The sequence below is a fragment of the Chenopodium quinoa genome, unplaced genomic scaffold, assembly GCF_001683475.1.
Source record: "Chenopodium quinoa cultivar QQ74 unplaced genomic scaffold, ASM168347v1, whole genome shotgun sequence".
NCBI lineage: Eukaryota > Viridiplantae > Streptophyta > Magnoliopsida > Caryophyllales > Amaranthaceae > Chenopodium > Chenopodium quinoa.
The window spans coordinates 10365804-10387939 of record NW_018743252.1 but is presented as its reverse complement, the minus strand read 5'-3'; the positions used below and the strand labels follow the sequence as shown (position 1 = coordinate 10387939).

Here is a 22136-nt window from a genome sequence, read left to right as displayed (position 1 = left end):
ATTAAGAATACATAATATTCATTACATTGATCTACACGTAATTAAGAATAACTTAACATTTATTACATCGAACCGTGTGTAATATTGTTATTAATTCCCAACTTAATTCCATTTTAAAAATATATTTGATGAACTCCAATGGCAAGTTAATTGTCAAATTAGCTTGTCATACCACATAAGCTTCCAAGCTAAATATGTTTGTAGCTAGTTTTGATCCCTAATGGCTAGCTATTAGCTTACTATTTAAATTATCTTGTCATGCCACATAAGCTTCCAAGCTAATTAAGTTCGGCTACACAGCCAAGCTTTGGTGCTAGCCTTACAGGGTAATCAGACGCATGTTGGGGAAGCAACGCATATAATTTCGAAGTTCAAGAAGATGCTTGATGCTGATAAATGGCAGGTTCAAGTACATCACATTTACAGAGAAACTAACAGAGCTGCAGATTGGCTAGCCAACCCAACCTACCATGGAGTCAATCAAAACAACCCTACGGAGTTGATTGAAGTCCCCCCTCTAGCCTTAGGGAGAATTTTACATGATGATGTTGTAGGTGTGGCTATGCCACGTTTTATTCCTCCGTAGTTTTATTTTTTGTTTTCTTTTCGGGGCTTTGCCCCTCGTGAGCACGAAAAAAAAAATATTTAAATTATCAATTATTATTTTAATCTTAATTACTAATTGACTTTTAACATTTTCTTTTTAGCCAAGCTAATTTGCTTGACTAAACTAATTACATATTTTTGCTCCAATGGTCATGCTAGTAACTAGGGACTTATTTAAAATTGCAAACAAGTTCCTAGCTACAACTATTGGAGACTTGGAGTTGCTCTTATATATATCCCTAAAGGCTACATATATCATTACATTAGTCTAAAAATAAATAAAGAGCTGATTCTCACTAATACAATTACCTCCACTACACAATACAACGAATACACAATAATTTTCTTTTCTCCATTTTCCATTTGAAATTCCAATTTACTTCTCTCATTTCTTTTTATTTTTATTCTACTTCTGTTTAGAATTTTTCAATTATGTACTTTTTCTTTCGAGTTAGATTTCATACTCATCCACCCATTTTTTTCTTACTACTTTACAATCTATATTATTATTAAAACTCTAAGGTAAGGAGTGTTATATCGCCATGTGTCATTTTGTTTGTGTTATTGTGCCACATCATATTCCAAGCTTGCCACATAATCGAAGTGTAGTAATGCTTAGTCTTCTTGGAAACTCTTCATTGGTTTAACCTCCATGTATTAATGTTTATTTAATTGAAAAACTCTTCATATGTATAAACACTACTCTATTTAAATTTCCTTTTTAATAATTGCACAATAATATAATTTGAATAAAAAGCTTTTCATATGTGTAACCACCCTATTTGAATTTCCATTGAAATCCTTAGTAATTGCATTGTAATATAATTACTCCATTTTGGGTGCAATATTTGAGTAGTATACATTGACATCAAAATTAAGATTTGATTTATCATTTTCTCTATATAACAAAAAATAATTTATAGTCAAACTAACTAGCTCACACAAATAACCAACTACGTACTTAAGATCTCATTTTTAAAAAAATAATAATAATAAAATAAAATAATAATAAAAAATAAATCACACACTATTTAAGCTCTCGGTGTCAAACAAGGCCAACGTATAGTTTGGTTAAAGTAAGAAATTTATATGAACCGGGGCATCGCCCGAGCCAATAACTAGTTTACATACATTTAATCCCGGTGACTTAACTTTTTTTTTAAGGCAATTTTTTATAGTCACTAATATTACCACAAACTATTAATGTTTAGCTACCAAATAATCCACAAAGAGCTTTATAGACATAAATGTGAATTACTGTATGTAAATAGACAAAAAAAAACTCATGAAGCTGCTTCACTTTATAAAACTCTCACAGTTAACATTAACTTTTCATTTCCCTAGGAATGAAATTTCATTGTTATTGCAACATTCTATTGACTAATTAAGTTTAATAATGAGATTACATTCATAATTTTGGCAAGATTCCTCATATTCTTAGCTCTTGGTGGCTATGAGTTGGGATTATGTCTCTAGTACAGGGGTTGAAATACATTGTGCAAAGTCAAAGGCAAGATTTTGACTTTTGGGTTTCAAAATCGTACGGAATAAATAAACGGGTCACTCTTCTAGACCTCCTAGGTTCCCCACTTATCTACATAGATATCTTGTATTCTTGTCTCATAATTTAACTTCTGTATTACAGAGGTATGTTTTGATTACTCCTACTGAATTAAATTTAATTGAACTGAATATTTTATGAGAGAAGGAAATTAAAAATTGAATTGAACTGAACTGAAAATAAATTAAAGAGAACTGACCCTTAACTTAAGTAAATTTCATATTATTCCTAACTTACTAGAATTTTAGTTTCATATATGAATGATCAAACTTATGTTTAGAAAAGTTTGTTATTTTTATCTTTAGAAAAATTTGCAAATTGCAGCCATTTAAAATTCGTATTTTGCAAATTGCAGCCATTTTTAAAAAAAAAAAATTGCAAATTGCAGCCCAAAAGTTCATATAAATTATAAATTGCAGCCCGATTTAACTTTTTCATCGGTTTGCAAGTTGAAAAATCTTCGATTAAGGATTTAGGGGCCATTTTAGTCCTTAGGGATCCGAATTGAGTTCGGAATGAGCAAAAAAATAATGCAAGTATTTTGTTTTGCGTAACAAAAATGTATCGATTTGTGGGAAACTATAAATATGAGACACTTACGTTATTTTTTTGCTAATTCTGGGCTCAATTCAGGTTCTGAAGGGATAATATGACCCCTAAAACCTTAACCGATGATTTTTCAACATGTAAACCAATGAAAAATTGAATTGGGCTGCAATTTACAATTTATACGAACTTTTGGGCTGTAATTTGCAAAAAAAAAAATTATATGGCTGCAATTTGCAAATTTTCCTTATCTTTATGATCAATAAAAAAATAATAATAAAATAAAAAAAAAGTATGGAAAATGTTACGTATTCAACCTTAGGAAGAAGGTCCTATAGGCTATAACACCTTGTAAACCAAATTCACGGTAATATACTCCCCCCATTGAATTGGATTTGCCCACATGTAAATTCTCACTTTTTTAAAATCAATTTCGACATATTTCATAATACTACTTTCGTTACAGTTTATGTGCAACGATTTGACATAAAGCAAAGAGGAAAAATGTCTAATCATTGCACATAATCTGTAACGGAGGTAGTAGAAAAAATGATGGAGCCAACTTAGAGTCTTAAACTACGTAGCGTATGTAAGAGTAAAATAATAGTGGTCTCTTGAGCCATCTATGATTTGAAAAAGAATCAATAGAACGTCCAATAACAGAATATCGAGCAATTTCAGTTGCACTAAAAAAAAAGGTATTGATAGGGAGAAAAGCATAAAGTCGGATAGAGTATGATTTTCGCAATTGTAAATTAGAGGAACAAGGGACAATTCAGCTCATTTGTAAATGATGAAAGACCAATTTTTCAAAACTGAACTTCCTCCTAATTTAACACAAGGTAATGTAGATCAAAGCACATGATATCCGTGAAAAATAACTTTTACTTGTTTAATTCAACAACAAAATTATTACGAGTATAATTGGTCAAACTTTGTAAATAATTTGATTAATTGCATCTATTTAAGGATTCTAGTACCAAGTGGTTGGACACCACTTAAGCGACATATATTTGGAATTTTTATTCTCAACTCAAGTCATTTTCGGTCAACCCAAACAAAATATGTCTACCAATTCTTCATATAGTTCCAGTAATACTATAATGAATCAAATCATAAGGGGGAAAAAGAACAGTCAAGCTAAATGTGAATGTTGAATTTTTCTTTTTCCAACTTGGTTGAACAAGGCCCTCCACAAAAACTTTATCATACACAAATCAAAATTACTGTTTCTATATACGAAAGGGAGTTTTTTCCGAGTTTTTAGAGAGTGGATTAAAATTTCAAAACGTATCAGGTAGGATTATAAATTTTAATTTAGTTATAGCAATTAAATAAGAAATTTGCAATTTTTTTAGAATTAAATAATTTAAATGTCACATAAGTAAATCAGCGAATGAGATTTTAAAGTTTAAATTAATTAAATACAAAATACGGAGTATAAAAAAATTATATTTGATATTAGGAAATTCACAATCTATTTTAAAACAAAAATAGTAAATCATACACTAAATAAATAACAAATTTTATCATATACATACAAAACATATTTGTTTTAAGAAAATACAAACAAATCGTGAATTGCACGGGGTTCATCTAATTATGTTAAAAAGTTCACCACTAGATAAGCCAAAACACTCAAGATTCGGGTTGGGGTGAAAGCAAGTAGAGGGGGACCTTCCACTGGGGCCATTTAGGGTTTTGCCCCTTTAAATTATTGTAATTAATTAGTTAATAAATTTAAATAACCTTATTTTACTTATATAATATTGGAATATAGTCACTAGTTTAAAGAAATACTTTCGGTTAGGATTGATCTAAACCAGCCCAGCCGAGAGGCAAAAGATTCAAATCGCAGCCTCTCTTATATTTTCGGTCAAGATTCGTCACTAAACGCAAGAGAGGCATACATTATATATGCATAGAAGAAAGAGGTCTTCAGCTGCGCGCTGCTAATTCTTTGATCTTGCACGTAGGCAGCATTGCGGAGCAGCTGGTGCCATCTCTCATGTGATTCCTTCTCAAACCCTTTTTTTTTTTTTTTTTATATCTGATTTTATTTTAGCATGCATTAATACCTCCCCCTATTTTTTTTGTAAAATTTTGTTTTCAGTCTAATAAGGAGATTGCATTCATACTTTAGGCAAGATTCCTCAAATCCTAAGCTCATGGTGGTTTTGGTGGGACTGTCTCTACTCTCTGGTGCAGGGGTTGGAATACATTGTGCAAAGTCAAAGGCAAGATTTTGACTTTTGGGTTTCAAAATCGTACGGAATAAGTGGATGGGTCACTCTTCTAGAGACATCCTAGGTTCACCACTTTTCGACATAGATATCATTAGCATGATAACTTGTTCTCATTAAATTAACTTATGTAACATAAAATTGAACAGTTTTTGACTTGTATTAAATAATTATAAAAAGTAAAATTGTGTTATATTAGTGTTGAATATTGATACAAATGTTCATATTAATCATAACTTCTACAATTAATATTGTTATAAGTATATAAATGGTCAAACTTGTGTTTTGGTAAGTTTGTCAATCAAATTGTTGCGATCAATATGAAACAAAAGAAGTAAACATGAAAATAACCTTAGAAAAATTGTCAATATTGCTACTGTATATAGCATATGTAAAGGAACACCTTGCTAGTGAGGAGTGAGTCTATCACGAGCCCTAAAAAAACTTGTAAAAGCATAGTCACTATAATAAACTCCCTTTGATCAATTGAGATTTTCCATAGATGGGTTAACTAACACAAATTGAGCAGTGAGTAATTTTATAGGTTTGAATTGGGTAAAACTGATGTTAGAGAAAATTAATATGAAGTAGAACAATATAGTGTATGTGAAATTAAAATAGCGTTATCTTATGTCATTTTTGGTCATAGAAAATTCAATAGGACATTGAGGCAATTGAGTGGCAAGAAAACATAGAATAAGTTTTGATAAGGAGAAAGCCAAATTGTTAGGGTAGAGAGTGATTTTCAATAAGAGATATGAGGCAATTATGCACTTTTATAAATGAAATGAAACATCGACCTCCTAACTTTTCACAAAATAATATAGATCAAACAGACAAACACATGTTTGTCTTAACAATTTTTTACTTGTATGAATCAACAACAAAATCATTAGTAGTAAATTTGGTTAAACTTGGTAAATTTGATTAATTGCATCTATTTAAGGATTTTAGTACTGTAGCTTTAGTAACAAGTGGTTGGACACCACTTAAGCAGCATATATTTGGAATTATAATTCTCAACTCATGTCATTTTCAGACAATCCAAATAAATTATGTACCAAGTCTTCACATTAATTAACATAATGATAAAAAAAATAATAAAAATAAATAAATAAATAAATAAATAAATAAATAAATAAAAAAAAAACAGAGTCAAGCTAAGTGTGAACACTAAATGTTGAACTTTTCTTTTTCCAACTTGGTTGGCCATCCATAAAATTTATACTTCGTAATACACAAATAAGAATTTCTATATATACTTAACTGGTCATGCTAAGAAGTTCGCCACCAGATAAGCCTAAAAATTCAAGGAATCGGGCTGGGGTGGAGGCGGGAGAGCCAGAGAGGCATACGTTATATATGCATTTAAAATAAAAAAATGAAGCGAGAGTTTTAGGGAGGTTATGAAGGGTGTACATGTTGTACATATATAGAAGAGCGAGTTCTTCTATTGCAGGAGAGATGGCACCAGCTGCGCGCTGCTAGCTCTTTGATCTTGCACGTATGCAACATTGCTGCTGGTGCCATTTCTCATGTGATCGGAGACCTGTGTCTCTTTCTCAGACCTTTCTTTTATGACTAGGTTTGATTATTTCAGCATGCATTAATACATCACCCTAGCTTTCTATTTGTCTTATTTTGATTTTGTTTTCATGATAACTTTTATCATTTCAAATTATAAATATAAATAAAATTTTGCATTAAATGATTAGTCTTTGCTAACATTGTGAGTTTTCTTATGAATTTTGGCTGATTATGTTATGACAGATCTACATTACACTGATTTACAGCATGTTGGAGATCAAATCCCATGTATTTGACAAGTGATTTGATGTTCATGTTTTGTTCTTATTGGACAGTTTCCAGTCTATAAATTGACTGCAACTCCAAGGTTTAAAGCCAAGGCATCAGTGGATTAACTTCACAAATTATTTTGTAATAAAAGCTGCATTCAACACATTATTCTCTGATGCATTTTTTTCAAACACTATACCATAAGAAATACTGTTATCTAGGCTAAGATAACTTGAAATTACACAAGAACATGTTCTAATTAGCCTTTAGCGATCATTGTAAGTGGCACAAGCTAAACAGCAAGACAGAACTATCACATAAATTGAAGTGGCTAACAGCTTGTAAGTTCACAAAATGCATGATTTGTACCTGTGATTCTGCAAAGTGTGAACTTCCTGAATAAGACAGTCACTGGAAACTACTCAATTCTCGAGCAAAAGGGTATGCATCAATGTTCGGGCCTTCTTGTACCCTGTAGGTCTGTACAATACCAAATTTAGCACATGAGTACCCACATAACTTATACAACAAGGAATGGAGTTATAATGAACAGTTTCGCAAATGTTGTATTTGATGGCTTGTATTATCATAAGCCATCAGTTTATCTTCAATAGTCGGTACATAAAATCTAGCAGAGTTCTTATCATAGGAAATTTTTGTATATCTATGATTATATATGTAGTTGTAAGAATGTAAACTAGAATCTCTCGAAAGCCAAAGACTCTGATGGTTATCCTTCCCACCATCCTTTTTTTGTAATCCAATAATCCTTATGCAGCTACTCGCAACATAATATTAAAGACTGCTAATGATTCTCTGAGAACAAAGGGACACCATAGCATTTCACAGCCAATATATGTCCTACAATTTTCATACAGCAAATTCCTAGATACTTGTACTAGGGAGAGTGCCATATCGCTCACCAGTCACCACCCAATGTGCAGCCCCCAGAGAGAAATGATTCAGTAAAGATCATGCTGAACGATACAGTACATTTTTAAATAATAAAACAGCAAAGTTCAATTTAATGGTGTATATTCCCCAAATCATTCATAAACAAAGCTACCTTATTATGGAACAGAGAAGACAAATCTAGCCAAAAAAAATGTGGAAAATGGACAAGTTAATAGCATAAACAATTTCCTAACTGAAGGGTTCCACATGACAAAACACCATAAATACAGCATTCTTAATGTCTGACAAACACATTTCTATCACATTTCCAGCGTACTGTGAGAATGTGAGTGACAATATCACATTCAACGGTTGAGCCTCCCGTTGCGAGAAACAAAAAACAAACCACATCTGTAGCTTAAACTTTTATACAGGGGTTTTCATTTTGTTTTAGCTTTTACATTGATTAAAATTTTGAAAGAAAGTTATTCTCTTTGTCTCATAATGTTCTTAAAAGACAGATAAAAAAAATTTTTGGTAATATATTTCCTCCTTCTGTTATTGTTATTATCTTCAATTCCTCGTTGTATACGCTATGAGATAGCAAACCAAGAGGAGCTGTTATTAGATACCGTAGTATAAAGTAATCCCTCAGATTCACAGAATGGTTGACATTCAGAAAAAGTGAAGTAGAATCCAGAGCTATAGATACAAACATTATATATTAGAGTCGATTACAAAGAAAATTACAGCATAACTTTGGATCTGAGACTCATCAAAGGTTCATACCCAGGATGCATAGTCCAGTCACAATAAACAAGTGGAGTGGTAAAATGCAAATCCATAGATACAAACATTGAAGCAATTCTAGATCTTTTTCCTATTCATCCTCTTTAGGCGAGGATTCCTTTTCACAAAAGCTTCTAAGTGTGAGCACGTAACAAACTACCCGCGCCATTCTAATTCTACACAGCTACTTTGCAAGTTCAGTATATAATGTGAAAAAATGGGCAGCACCCTCATATTACAAGCGAAATTATGTATACACCATGTTGAAGCGTGACTAGTATGATACCTCTGATTTCCAGTAGAAACATAGCGATGATTTTCGATCCTCCATCATCTTCTCAGTATGTGAAATTTACTGACTGCTTCAGTGCTTCCTTCTGAAATTAATGATACAATTGATACAACAATTGGTCCCGTCAGATGGAGCTCATCACTTGCACTGATTTTGCCTGAATTTGTCAGCTGACATCAGTGAACTAATTAGTGTTTCTACCCTTTTGGCACCTGATGTTGGTCTGAGGAACGTTGTATTTCCTGCCAATAAACATGGGTCAGACCCATTTTCTGCGTTCCCAATGCACCAACCACCAGGGACAATCATCCCTGGACCTCGAGAGAGCAGCTCAGAGTCAACCTTGTCAAGCACAGGATCATTACGATGGAACTTTCTAGCAAAAGGAGCATTACTTTGGACCATTCTTGACATGTCCTCAGCAGTGAGATAGTGAGGATGTTGTTTGGGCGGATTGTCCCAAGATATGAAATGTAGATCAGTATTAACAGTTGTGTTTCGAAACTCCTGTGCGTTACAGATGACAGTATGGAAATAGCCTTCTGGAGAGGAAATGAAATTTGCATAGTACATGAGAACAGTTCGAGGTAGATTGTCCCATCCCCAAATGCAGTAGTCAACAAAAGGGCGAGAAAGAGCCATCCAAGCAGAACCTACATGCAATTACACCCACTGTCATAATGGAGATCTACACTCCTTACAAAAATTAATAAGAGAGGTGGAAAAAGATTTGCGGTAACATATTGTAGTTTTGAATAAGAACAATTGTCCTTAGACATGATCAAATAAAACTCTAAAAACACAGGAGAACTGACATAACCATAATATCTTTTTTGTCCCCAACCCCTTGGAGTTATTTTTTTTAAGGTAATGAAGGAGAAGGGTGGACAGGCTGGACACCACATAGTCTAAAATCTAAATTAAGGCGTAAATGGGTAATGCAAATTACATGTAGGATATGTATTACCCATCAAAATAGAAGAACAATTACCAATTATACAAAGAAGAAAGCACCAAAACCAATGAAGTACTTCGGCAGTTCTGTGGCTCCCAGGAAATACAAATTTCAGAGTAATACACACATAATCACACTAAAATGTCCTTTTAACAATATGCAGGGCATTTCACTGCATAATGTGAAGCTGAAGCATATTAATACAATGTCCTTTTAACAATACGCAGGGCATTTCCCTGCATAATGTGAACCTGTCAAGCCAATACTACAATGTTCTTTTAACAATACACAAGGCATTTCACTGCATAATGTGAAGCATATTACTGCTTTAATGCCGACCCATCTATTAAAAGAGGATAGCACCACTGCTCACAGCCAACTCACAAAGTGAAAACTTGATAAGCATCATACTCAGTTCCAAACTAAGTACATTTTCACAGTCATAATAAGCTAATACTTCTAAACTCACTTCCAGATGCTCAAAGTTTCACAAGTGTTATGAAGCAGCATCAGTAAAATAGTACTACACCATATTATGTTTGATTACAATATTTGCCAGCATTAATTCACAGTCAAGAGTAAAATCAAGATATTGTAGATCAAAACACACTTGCAAAATATGCTGAAATTATGATAAATAAAACTCAGAGTATAAGCCTACAGCAATGCACGCTTTACTGCCCTATTGCAACAATCCATGCATACTGATACACAAGAAAACCGCTAGTATCATGTATGACTTCACAAACAATACAAATAAGAAGTTGAGTTTTTTTAATATTCCCTCTGGTCCTTTTTGTTCATCCCACTTTGGCTTTATGTCTCACAAAAAGATTCAAATGGGAATAAGACAAAGGATCAGAGGGAATACTAATAGCAGATAACAGCTCTTTAGAGGTTATAATTAGAAATTATAACTTATGAGTACTACTTTATAACATTTGTAACCCAACGTTCAAATAACAGCTGAACAGCCAATAAAGTCACTTACACATGATTTTAACCCCTATGTTCTTTTCTCAGCATATGTACACATTCTAACAGACAAGACCAACAGTTTCCAAAGTATCTTCCTTTTTCAATAACACATCTCCTGGAACCTCACTCCCTCCCTCTTCTGCACACCAAACGTTTACTTTCATTTTGGTTGGTTCTGATTTTCTTTTTCCAAAGTTCTCCTAATCAAAGTCAACAATGTAAGAATGAGCCAATCCAAACCCAAAACTCCAAAAGCATCTTCCTATGTTTTGTATACCTTAACAATGCTGCTGTCCTGTGTCATCCGTTACAATTCTTACAAATTGCCAATTCTTTTCCCTTTGAGAATAAGTCACTTATATAAGTAACAACTGACAGTCAATCAACAAGAGCCTTACTTACTCTTGACAAAGGACAGAAAAGCTGTATGACTAAAAAAAAGGTTGGAAGTTACACTTTACAGGTTGCAATTACAAATATGGGATGAAATTGGTTTCATGTTTCGCATTGATTCAAAAGAAGTCCACAGAAAACATATGCATTTTTAACTACTCCATATAAGAAGCATCCAGGACATGAAAACATAGACCTCTAGAAGACACAGGATGATTGTTCAAGAGTAAAGACTCACCAAAAAGACTAATCAACGACTTTCAGCAGAATTAGTTAGGGTCAGGAATTTATAACTTGTCGGATATTGATAGACATTACAAAATAGAGATGAAATCAGCCTACATTAAGCAGTACAAACCTGTGAAGAGTTTGAAAGCTGTTGGCACACTTCTCCGTTGAGTCACCCAAAAAACATCAGCTTTTTTCGTCTGATAGAACCCTGGATCTATAATGATTGGTTTTGCTCTTTGAAACCTAGATAATTTAAGCAATAACTTAATACTCCAATTCCTGTACAAACACATGAATGCACAACAAAAGATCCCTTTTTTTTTTGGTTACTTACTCTTTCCAGCCAATGTTGCTTGTATGATCAATGAAATTCAGGTCACGAGGCAAATGCGAAAATGTGTGCAACAGATCTGGTCACAGCAAACCAAACAAAACAATTAATATAAGTGCCTGCTGAACATAATTCTCAGCTAACCATCAACAGCCCCTAATTTATCAGTAAACCAATACATAAAACCAGTAAAACCAAATTAAAAACCCACCATTTTAAGCAATCAAGCACAGATAATTATCCCATTAACAACAGTCCATCAAAACAATACCCAAATTCAACCAAACTCTAACTTAACCATAAATTAACGAAATTTACCATATTTATCAATCAACAACATCTAAAAAAAAACTAATATTATAGTCAAATACAGCAACATTTGTTATAAATTATGCTCAAAAACTACCAACGAAGAACCCGAACTTACCATCCTGAGTAACCAGAGGATAATCAGAGGCACTAAGATTAATAAACCAATCCCAATGACCACCTTCCCTCAACAAAATAGCAGCAGCATGAAGGGTATTCGCCACCATAGTCGGACCGCGATAAGTAACCAAATTGGCCTTAGTAATCATCCTAACATTGTTGAATTGCTTAAAAATTGGATGATCCTTAACAAAATTCCTCAAATCAAGCCTCTCATCAGATGAAGCCTCCAAATCCAAGTGAACAACATACTGATTATGAGGGTGATAGAGTGCAAGAAGAGTCCTCTGTAAGGACTTCCCATCACCGGCAGAACCCGAAACGAGGTAAGCGAACCGCGGTGTATGGGTTGACAATGGCGAAATAGAAACAGGGTGAAGCTTGGATTCGACAAAAACAGATGAAGAAGGTGAGTACGAATACCTGTAAAATGACAAAGAGAAAAGAGGGGAAGTAGGAGATGTTGTTAGGGTTGTTAGAAAGAGGAGAAAAAGGGTAATAATTGAACCGATTGCAAGTGGAAAGATCCATCTTCTTCGACCCTCCATTGTTGTAATAATGGAGGTTTGGTGATGTGGGTGTCTGAGATTTAAGTAGTAGTTTCTTAACTTCTTCATTTCTCCGACCCCCACCATTAACAAACAATGATGGGTTTCAAGAAATTTGAGCTAAAACTGATAAATTATGATCTGGGTAAATTTGCAGAGATCTTTGAAGAAGATAAAAATGGTGATTTTTGGGATCGTTGAAAATGAGGATGAAAATTGAAGAAATTGGGGAAGAAAGTCACACCGAGTCTGGCTTGGTGATGCTACAATTTACGAAGAAATTGTTGTTTTTTTTTTTTAATTTAGTTTTTGTTTGTTTGTTTGATTTGAAATTGGGTAATTTGATTTTGTTTGTTGGAATGTGGAAAAATAAAGATGGAAGTAAAAATTTCTACTTTGGTCATTGAAGTTTCCTTTTTTTACAGGTTTTGTTTGGGTCATCCATTCAGATCGTGACTTCAACAGTTCAACGAGCCTCACATTATAGATTTTACATTTTTGGTTATCTTAAAAAATAATAATAATAATAATAATAAAATAAAATAAAATAATTTTGTTGAGAAATTTTGCGTAGAAAGGACTCAGGTGAGATCGGGCTCAGCAACAAAAAGGCGCGGGTCTAAAAATCTAATCAAAGCCCACGCACCAACATTTTATAAAATTGATAATATTGGCTTATTCCTGATAAATGTTATCTTATTTTTTACTAAAATAGTATTACTAGACTTAAATTATCTTATTCCTGTCTAAAATTTTCTAATTTCACAAATTTTAAACCAATTAATATTAATTTAATACCTAACAATACTAATCTAATACCTAACAATATTAATCTAATACTCCCTCAGTTTTTAAATACTTGCTCCATTTCTATTTTTAACATTATTCATTCATCTTACTTTAACTAATGTTTGTGATTTATATAAGAAAAAATATAGTCTTGTGGGTACTTGTTGGAATCATCAATGAATAGATTATTAAATTTCAATTGTTAAAATATATACTTATTGATAATTAAAGATATTATTGATCAAAGATTAACATCGACATTCATGAGTATTTGACAATAAACATTTAATACCAAACCATAACAATCAAATACCAAACAATAAACATCTAATACCTGGCATCATTTTCTCCTTCACCACTGACCCTCTTCTTCTCCCATGACTGCAATATTTTCTCTCTCCTCAACCCTCAGATTTCACATTATCTCTAACAAACTCTTACATTTCATCATCAATTAACAATTCCACAATCGAATTTCACAAAATCAAATTAATCAATTTCACCCAAAACCGCTGCGACAAAGCTGCCTCACCAAAATCCTCCTTATCTCGACCATTATTAATATAATTCAACCTCCTCGAACTGGTCATTGTCCAGATTATCTCGAAACTCCGAATTCAAAGCACTAATCGTCAACGCAAGTTGCATCCGATCATTCTTCATCGCCGGCAAGTTGGGAGGTGCGGGAGAGGAGGCGGAGAGAAAAGGGAAGAAGGAGAATGAAGATGGTGGACTTACGAGAGTTCGTCTCACCTAACACTTTACCTTTTTTGTTCTATCCCTCCGTATTTTTTACAAGTTCGAAAAATAATTTGTAATGTGTTGTATTCACTTAATACTCTTCAGCTTTATACCCCATTCTCACCTCAGATGCTTTAGGATCGCCCCTTGGAAGGAGGGGGTCCTAATTTTTCCCTTTTTTCTTACCTTACCAAGAGGTCAATGGGGTAATTGGAGTATTATAAAATTGCAAAAGAAAAATAGTGGGGTTAATTTATCAAAAAGTAATGAATGTGAGAGGAAATAATTAATAAAAAGGTAGTAGTGGGTTTGGGTGGAGACCATGAGAAAAGAGATAAATACATATTTAAAAGATTTTTGCAAAAAAAAAATAAAATAAAATAAAAAAATAAAATAATAATAATAATAAAAATGCAACACTTATTAAAACGCGGCCGGATTTGGCAAGTGTAACACTTATTAAAACACGGATAGAGTATCTAACAGGAGAATTCTAAGTATCTCACATTACTAATCTAATATATGACATTAATCTATTAACTATTACTAAAACAAAACGTGTTGATGTAATCAATTCCTTAAAGTGTCCTACGTGTCAAACTCTCATTAAAAATTTTCCCTCGAAATTTACTTATGATGTCATCAATTTATTTATTTATTTAATTTTTTTTACCCTTTCCTTTTACTTGCTAGATTTTAGGATTACATAGGTTTAAAACTAAAAATATGGAATTTGATTTTGGCATCAATATTGTTGTATACTCATCACTACTTTGTTTAACCATCATTTTAGAAAATTTTATATAATATTGTAGTAAATATTATAATGCAACAATAAATAATAAACATTAAAAAAAAAGGATTATGTACATGTTTTAATTAATATTTATATACCAATTTTATTTACTAGTATTTATTTTTTTTATTTTTTAAAAAGCAAGCCAAGTTATTTTAAAATAATATCAACAACAAAATATATAAAAGAAATATGAAAAAATTACTTATCACCACCGTGCAACGTACGGGTACTATACTAGTAATCTAATAATCTAATTTCAGATATTAGATTATTAATATCAAATATTAGATTATTAGTGTAGATACATTGGACTTTTTTTTTTTTTGAGGAAAGATACATTGAACTTATGTGAGTGTGACTCACCTAATTTTTTTTTTCTACCAATTTTGTTATTTTAAAAATACCTATATATTTTCCTCAAAAAAAAAATACCTATTTATTCTTTAAAGTTAAATTTAAATTATGTGATTTTATGTGATAGTAAAAAATAAAGATAAATAAATAGGTAATAAAAGTCAAATTTTCCTTATTTATTTCCATTTTTCCTCCACTATATTCATCTAATCTTTTATTTACTCTCATTCAATTCTTCCTAAAATACATGACTATTAACCTTAACCTCTACTAATAAATCATAACTAAATACGATCATGGGAGTAATCCACTAAGAAAATCAAATGGAAAACGAAATCAAGAACAAATAAAGTCAAGTTTAATGTAATTGTAACGGCAAACGAAGATTAAAATAGGAAAACATCACTTCAATTGAAACCCATGAAAAGTAGTCGTACTTGTTATTCCTCTACTTATGCATCCAAAAAGTCTAGTTCAATGCCTAACTTACATTCAAAGTCACGGATATTGACAGACATCTCAAAACTTATCTCTTTTAATTTTCCAACTTTGCGTGCATTATGAAAAAATTAAACACTAAAAAAAAAGTTCTTCATTAAAAACCCATATTATATTTGGATTTTAAACATTTGACTAAGGATTATGGAGTACTTTACATGTGAGAAGAAGCATCCTTCTCATTCAATCCAAATTCCAAACACACTACCACTATATTTTACTACTTCCTCTGTTCTTTTTTACTCGACCTGTTTCTTTTATCACGCTTGCCAATGCAAAATTTTAACGATTAATACCTTAAATTCTCCATAAGTTAAAATTATATATTATGATAGTACTTATTGAGATAAATCCAAAAAGATCATACATGAATATATTTTTTCCTTACATATTATTCACAAAAAACGGTCAAAGGAGGGGTGGTGAATAGTGTAAAAGTCAAACCGGATCAAGTAATAAACAACGGAGGAAGTATATGATTATAAGGGTGAATTTATTCACCTAATTTTTACTTATCTGAACTTTGATTAACATCGAGCTGTACACAGTTAATTCCCCATATAAACATAATTTGTTTATCTAGGGATATAATCGTCTTTTCAATTACCAAAGAGGGGGTACATGTGTCTTTTCATGTACTAGTTGAGGGGTACATGTGTAATTTCCCCACCAAACAGTAAAAGAAAGTTGCAAACATTACTTGAACAGCTCACCAAAAGTACTGAATAAATGACCACGCTTTTTCAATATATTTAAAAAAATGTCATCATATTAACAGAAATTCGTTTATCTGGTAGATAAACTTGTGTTTGCCCTTAACCATCGCAACTTATATGAAGTTATTTTTCCTGAACTTATCTAAACTGAAATTATCTAAACTTATTTTTCCTGAAATAAATGAAAGTAAGGTAAAGAGAACAAGACCTAAATTACTCGAATTATTGAGTTGAATTCTAGATAGAAGCAAATTGGAAAAATTCTTGTCTAAAAATTTTAAGGTATTTGTTTGAAAAATGACTACCATAATTTTTATTATTTTAGTTAATAGGTCAATCATAAATTGAATATAATCTACTCCGTATAAGATTATGTAATTACATTCTTTAACACTTCTGTGTAAGTGAAATTAAACTTTGTTCTCTTCAGCTTATTTTTAGTTCAGTTCAATTCCTAATTTCCTTCTCTCATAAAATATTCAGTTTAGCTCCAAACAGTTCATTTTAGCTCAGTAAATCAGAACAGGCCCTATGTAAACTCAAGCCACGTAAATCTTGCATCATCCAATCGCCTTGTTTTTAATGAAGGATAACATATTATTTGTAGAGATAATATATTCTACTGTATTATTTTTCTGTTTCCTTTGTTCATCTCATTTCAAATCTTTATTTTGACGGAATATAATTTGAACAAACAAATTTTTGATGAATTTAAGTTTTGTAGATTTACAATGAGTTGGGTTTTATTATAATTTTTTTCAAAATGAGTAGTTGAAAATATTGGTGTTTGATTATATAAAGAGACTGAGAGTAACAATTAAGTTATTTTTGGTATTTTTTTACAGATAACTTAATTGTTACTCTCAGTCTCTTTATATAATCAAACAAGTGAAACTAAGTGAAAAGTACCTAAAAGAACGACCCCTTTTTGGTATTTTTTTTACAGATATTAAGAAAACTAAGTGAAAAGTACAAGTATATGGGGATTGGGGAAGCTAATAAAATTACATTGAAAAGATAAATTTACATTGAATTTACAAAAAGTAGAGAAAGTAATAAAAGTACGTAAAAAAGCAAAATTTACTTTAGGAAACAAATTTTACACAAATTGGATTAACATTTTAATTTTAAACTAAAATTTGACCAAAAGGGTAGTTCTTTTAAGGACGGAGGGAGTCTTACCACCTGAGACGTTTTTAAATTTGTCTTAATGTATATTCTTAACATAATTACATAAACATATCATAAATTGACTTTTGTTAAAGATAATTAGAGATAATTGGGGTCATAATTTTGCATTGGAGGTGAATTGAACCGGGCTTGAGTAATACGCAAATGTAAATAAATAGTACTCCATAATTTTTTATAATTTTTTTTTTTGGTGTTTAGAGAGCCACAAAGGCGGGGGTAGTACTCCGTAATCCAAACTCAGATGTCAATTGCTACTTTGCTTGTAAAACTCTTGAGAATAACTGTTGACTTGAATGAACAATACAAGAGGGGGGTGAATTGTATTGTTGAGGAACTAGGGTAATTTTTGCGTAATTTATAAAGGAACTTGAATAAAAACTAAAAGTGCAAAGAAAGATTTTACGTGGAAAACTTCTTGGCCCTAATCAAGAAGAAAAACCACGACCACAAGGGATTTTAACTCAACTCTTAATAATAATAATAGGGCAAACAACCTATTACAAATTAAGACTCTAAACTCAAGTTCCTCTACAAACTTAAGCTCCCTTCAACTGATCCCTCAATCAGTCGAACTCTCAAACTCTCTCTCTTTCTCCTTGCTTCACTCAAAGCAATAAAACACTCTTAAGATTAAACTCTAAAATGCTAAGCACAAAGACACTCAAGGACGACTTAAGTGGATTTTTGACTCTTTTCGAAAAGCTAAGGATTGTAATGCTCAAGTGTCTTTCAAAACAGAAAACCAATCCTATTTATACTAGAGGAAAGAAGTTGAAATATTTCCGTTTGCCTTAACTCCCACTAAGCCACAACTTCCATGAAATTAGGAAGTGTAGTTCGTGGATTCTTGAGCACCAAGCTGAAGCACTTTACAAGGAAGTGGTTTACTGCTTCCTTGATTCTCTCAACTTCCTTGACCAGGTAAAAGAACCGTTTTCAAAAGAATATTTTCCAAGTCAGATTTTCCAAAACAATAGGATAGAATCAAAACAGAAAATCTTTTAACCATCAAGATATTTTAACTAAAGATATTTTTCGAAATAAGATTAAAACAAGTTAAAATATGGAAAATAAAATCTTTATCAAATCCACTTAAACCCTATCAATTAACAATGTACTTAACATATATACAAGAAGTCTAAAATAAAGACAAAAATACATTAGACTCCTTGACACACTATGAAGCTTCGACTCTGGAGCTTCAGTTCCTCACTCAAGGAACTTGGCTTCTGATTGTCTTCTATGCTCATCCATAGCTCATCCTTAGACCTTGTTCCATGCTCCATTCTAACTCTAGAACTTCGTTGCATACATAAACCTGTCAACAAATCAAAGCTAATAGACAAAGGTTAAAACACCTATGGGTTTGCTTAGGTTCTTGAGTCATCATCAAAACTTAAGGTCAACAATAACGCAAAAGTCAAATAATCTATAGTCCAAACTTGCGCAATTTCTATTGTACTCCCGGAGTACAATGCTCACGGTACTCCGGGATTAAAACTTCACAATTGTTAAAAAAAAAAAAAAAAAAGATATCCCCCAGAAGAGAGAAAATTTGATAAAAATTAAGGATTATAATACCCTAAATCAATCAATTAAGATGGGGGAAAGGGGAAAAAAAAGGAGAGAGAAACTCAAAAAGCATATTGGAATGCCATTAATGATGGCAGATTAAAGGAGATAAGTGCGAAGAAGACAATCAAACAAAAGCAGTAGAATAAAATTAAATGTACAGAATAACATAAAAATATTGAAAGAATAACATAAGATTATATACAAAGTAACACAATTGTAGGCACGAAAAATTTAGTAACATAATTATATTTATCAAAATAACATATGGTGACTGTAAAATAACACATGGTTTTAACAAAATAACAAGAACGCAATTGAATAACAGAAGCCTAAGAAGCAAAATAACATTAGGTTTTAAATAAAATAATTTCATTTAAATTACAAAATAACATTCCTCACCACTACTTTCAAAGACTAAAATAACACAAATTAAACACAAAATAACATAAGATCTAAATAACAGTAATATTATCTTGAGATAACAGTAGCCAAAAATCAAAATGTAGAAGCAAAATTTGTTTATCTCCTTTTTCATTTTCATCTACTACATCATATCTACATGTATTAATTGCATATTAAATTTTAAAAATACAAAAATTATCACAAATTCAAAGCTAATTAGCAAAATAATTTACAATTATTTAAAAACTTACTTCAAGTATTAACTTATGTTAGTTTTGGGCTTGCTTGAGTAGGAATTTTGTCTTCAATATTTTGCAGACATGCAATTGAAGATTTTTCACTCCATTTCAATTGGAGAAACTGTAATTTCAAACTGAGAGAGAAAAAAGAAAAGTGAGTGGAGAGATAAATAAAATGGTTTGATTTTGACATTTTGAGTCTATCTTTCTTATATACAATTTAAGTTATTTTATTTACTTTATTTGTTATTTCGTAAAATAAAATTTCGCATGCGCTTCTTTTAGTTGGGTTTTAGCCCATTAATTTAGGTTGGGCCTGGAGTACAATATTAGGTACTCCAGGAGTATCATATACTAATTGCTCATTTCATCTGTGCTAACATACGGAATATTTGTGCAAAATGGTATGGCGTTCACAATCCTAGTAACTTTTAGAAATAAACAACTCGCATGCATCAATACAGATCCAACACATCTCTCCTACAGAAAAGCATGTCAATGGGAAGAGCACTATAATTACAGTTTATGCGCTACAGACCTGCAGTGCTTCTGCTTCAACCAGAATATCGACTTCAGCTTCAGCTACAGAAGCATAGACTCGTCTTTGTGATGTTACCCTTTGTTCTTCATAAATGGTTCTTCAATGCTCCTATGCCAAACTAAAAACATTATTTTCACCAATCTTAAATGAAAATGCAATCACTGCAACATCCAATGGTAACACAGCAACTACATGCTGAGGACATGTTAGAGATAACGAATTTCATGATATTATTTTACTGTCAACTTCCTGCTTAAAATATGAAATATATGATCATAGTTGTTATTTCCGACGTTCATTCAAAATAACATACAGTACAAGTTTTAGTTGTCAGAAATGATGTAGCCAAAAGAAACGTACCCTAACTCCTCAAGTCCTAAGCAACAAACACAATTCAAACATATGAAGTATTTTTATATGTAATTATCTAGTTCATTCACTTGGATTGAAGTACTGACTTGAAGATAGCGGGTTTGCAAGAGCATGATTGAATAGAAACGGGCAGAGGAAGAAATTATTTGTGGATGACCACAGGAGAAATAGGTTATATTGGTTTATGCAATTGAACATTCCAGAAGCTACTTGAGCAATTAAATTGCATTAAGCTAATTATAAAGTAAATTTAATGAAGCCTATCGACATTTCCTGTTCAAAACATGCAACACCTCAAATTATAACACAATTCATATTGAAATAGAGAAGACAAACTGTGAAACACAGTTGCTCAACAAAAGAGATGTGCAGTTTATTTTTTCTTAAAAAAAACAAGGTTGTACAGCCCAAATTCTTTCTCAGTGTATGAAGCTAACACAAAGCTTGACTGAGCAAAAGATCAAAATTAGACTAGTAAAGCCTCCACTCTAGAATGAAAAAATCCCACAATGGGTACTTATTCTGCAAAAGCACGACTGGATAGAAGCAGGCGGATGAAGAGGGTATTTGTGGACGACCACAGGAGATATAGATTGTTGGTTAATGCAACTGAACCATATCATCTGGGAATAAAGCCAACACAAAGCTTGCATGAGCAAAAGATTAAAACTAGACTATTAAAGTCTCCATTCTGTAAAGCAAAAATCCCGTAGTGGGTACTTATTTTTTACAGTAAAAGAGCCTAATTCTTTAAAGCTATATATCCCAATAAAATAGATTATTTCATTTCAATTAAACAAAAAATAGTTGCCAAATAGGAGTATTCTTTATTTTGATGAAAATTTTAATGCATTCTACTTGGGACCTGGGAGCAACTATTGTCTATTGGGATCTGTAGATAGAAGAACAGGGGCCTACAGGCATTCAAAGTGTCAATGAGAGCATTGCATATTTAGAGGGAATTTATTTTCCACCCAAAATCAACACAACATACAACAAAGAGGCCTCAATTTTTCTACTGTGAAAATGCAAATAAAAAATTAACAGCTAATTTTATGTCTTAAACCTACAGCTACCACATTGTAACAGCAGAGATCAATTGCACTTTTTCAGATCAAAGCAGTGAATTTAATCACTAAACCCTGCAAAATCTAAATAATCAAGTATAGAACTACAATTTTATTCATTAGCACCTATTAGGTCTAGAAGACATTTGATGGGTAGCTTAAGAGTGTAAACAAGTTTGCAGTAGAATTCTCAATTCTATTGTACAAATACACCAACAGAATTTCACGATTTATTATAAAATTAAATAGGAAATACATG

General features: G+C 31.9%; 1 protein-coding gene across 1 annotated transcript; it reads right to left on the bottom strand.

The window, feature by feature from the left end:
* Positions 1 to 8315: 8315 nt before the first annotated feature.
* Positions 8316 to 13078, bottom strand: LOC110735223 (beta-glucuronosyltransferase GlcAT14A-like). Its single transcript, XM_021915406.1, has 4 exons — positions 12044 to 13078; positions 11620 to 11695; positions 11413 to 11528; positions 8316 to 9381 (listed from the first exon to the last, which is right to left on the bottom strand). The coding sequence occupies exons 1-4, from the start codon at positions 12678 to 12680 to the stop codon at positions 8867 to 8869; spliced, it is 1344 nt and encodes a 447-aa protein (XP_021771098.1). The 5' UTR covers positions 12681 to 13078; the 3' UTR covers positions 8316 to 8866.
* Positions 13079 to 22136: the final 9058 nt, after the last annotated feature.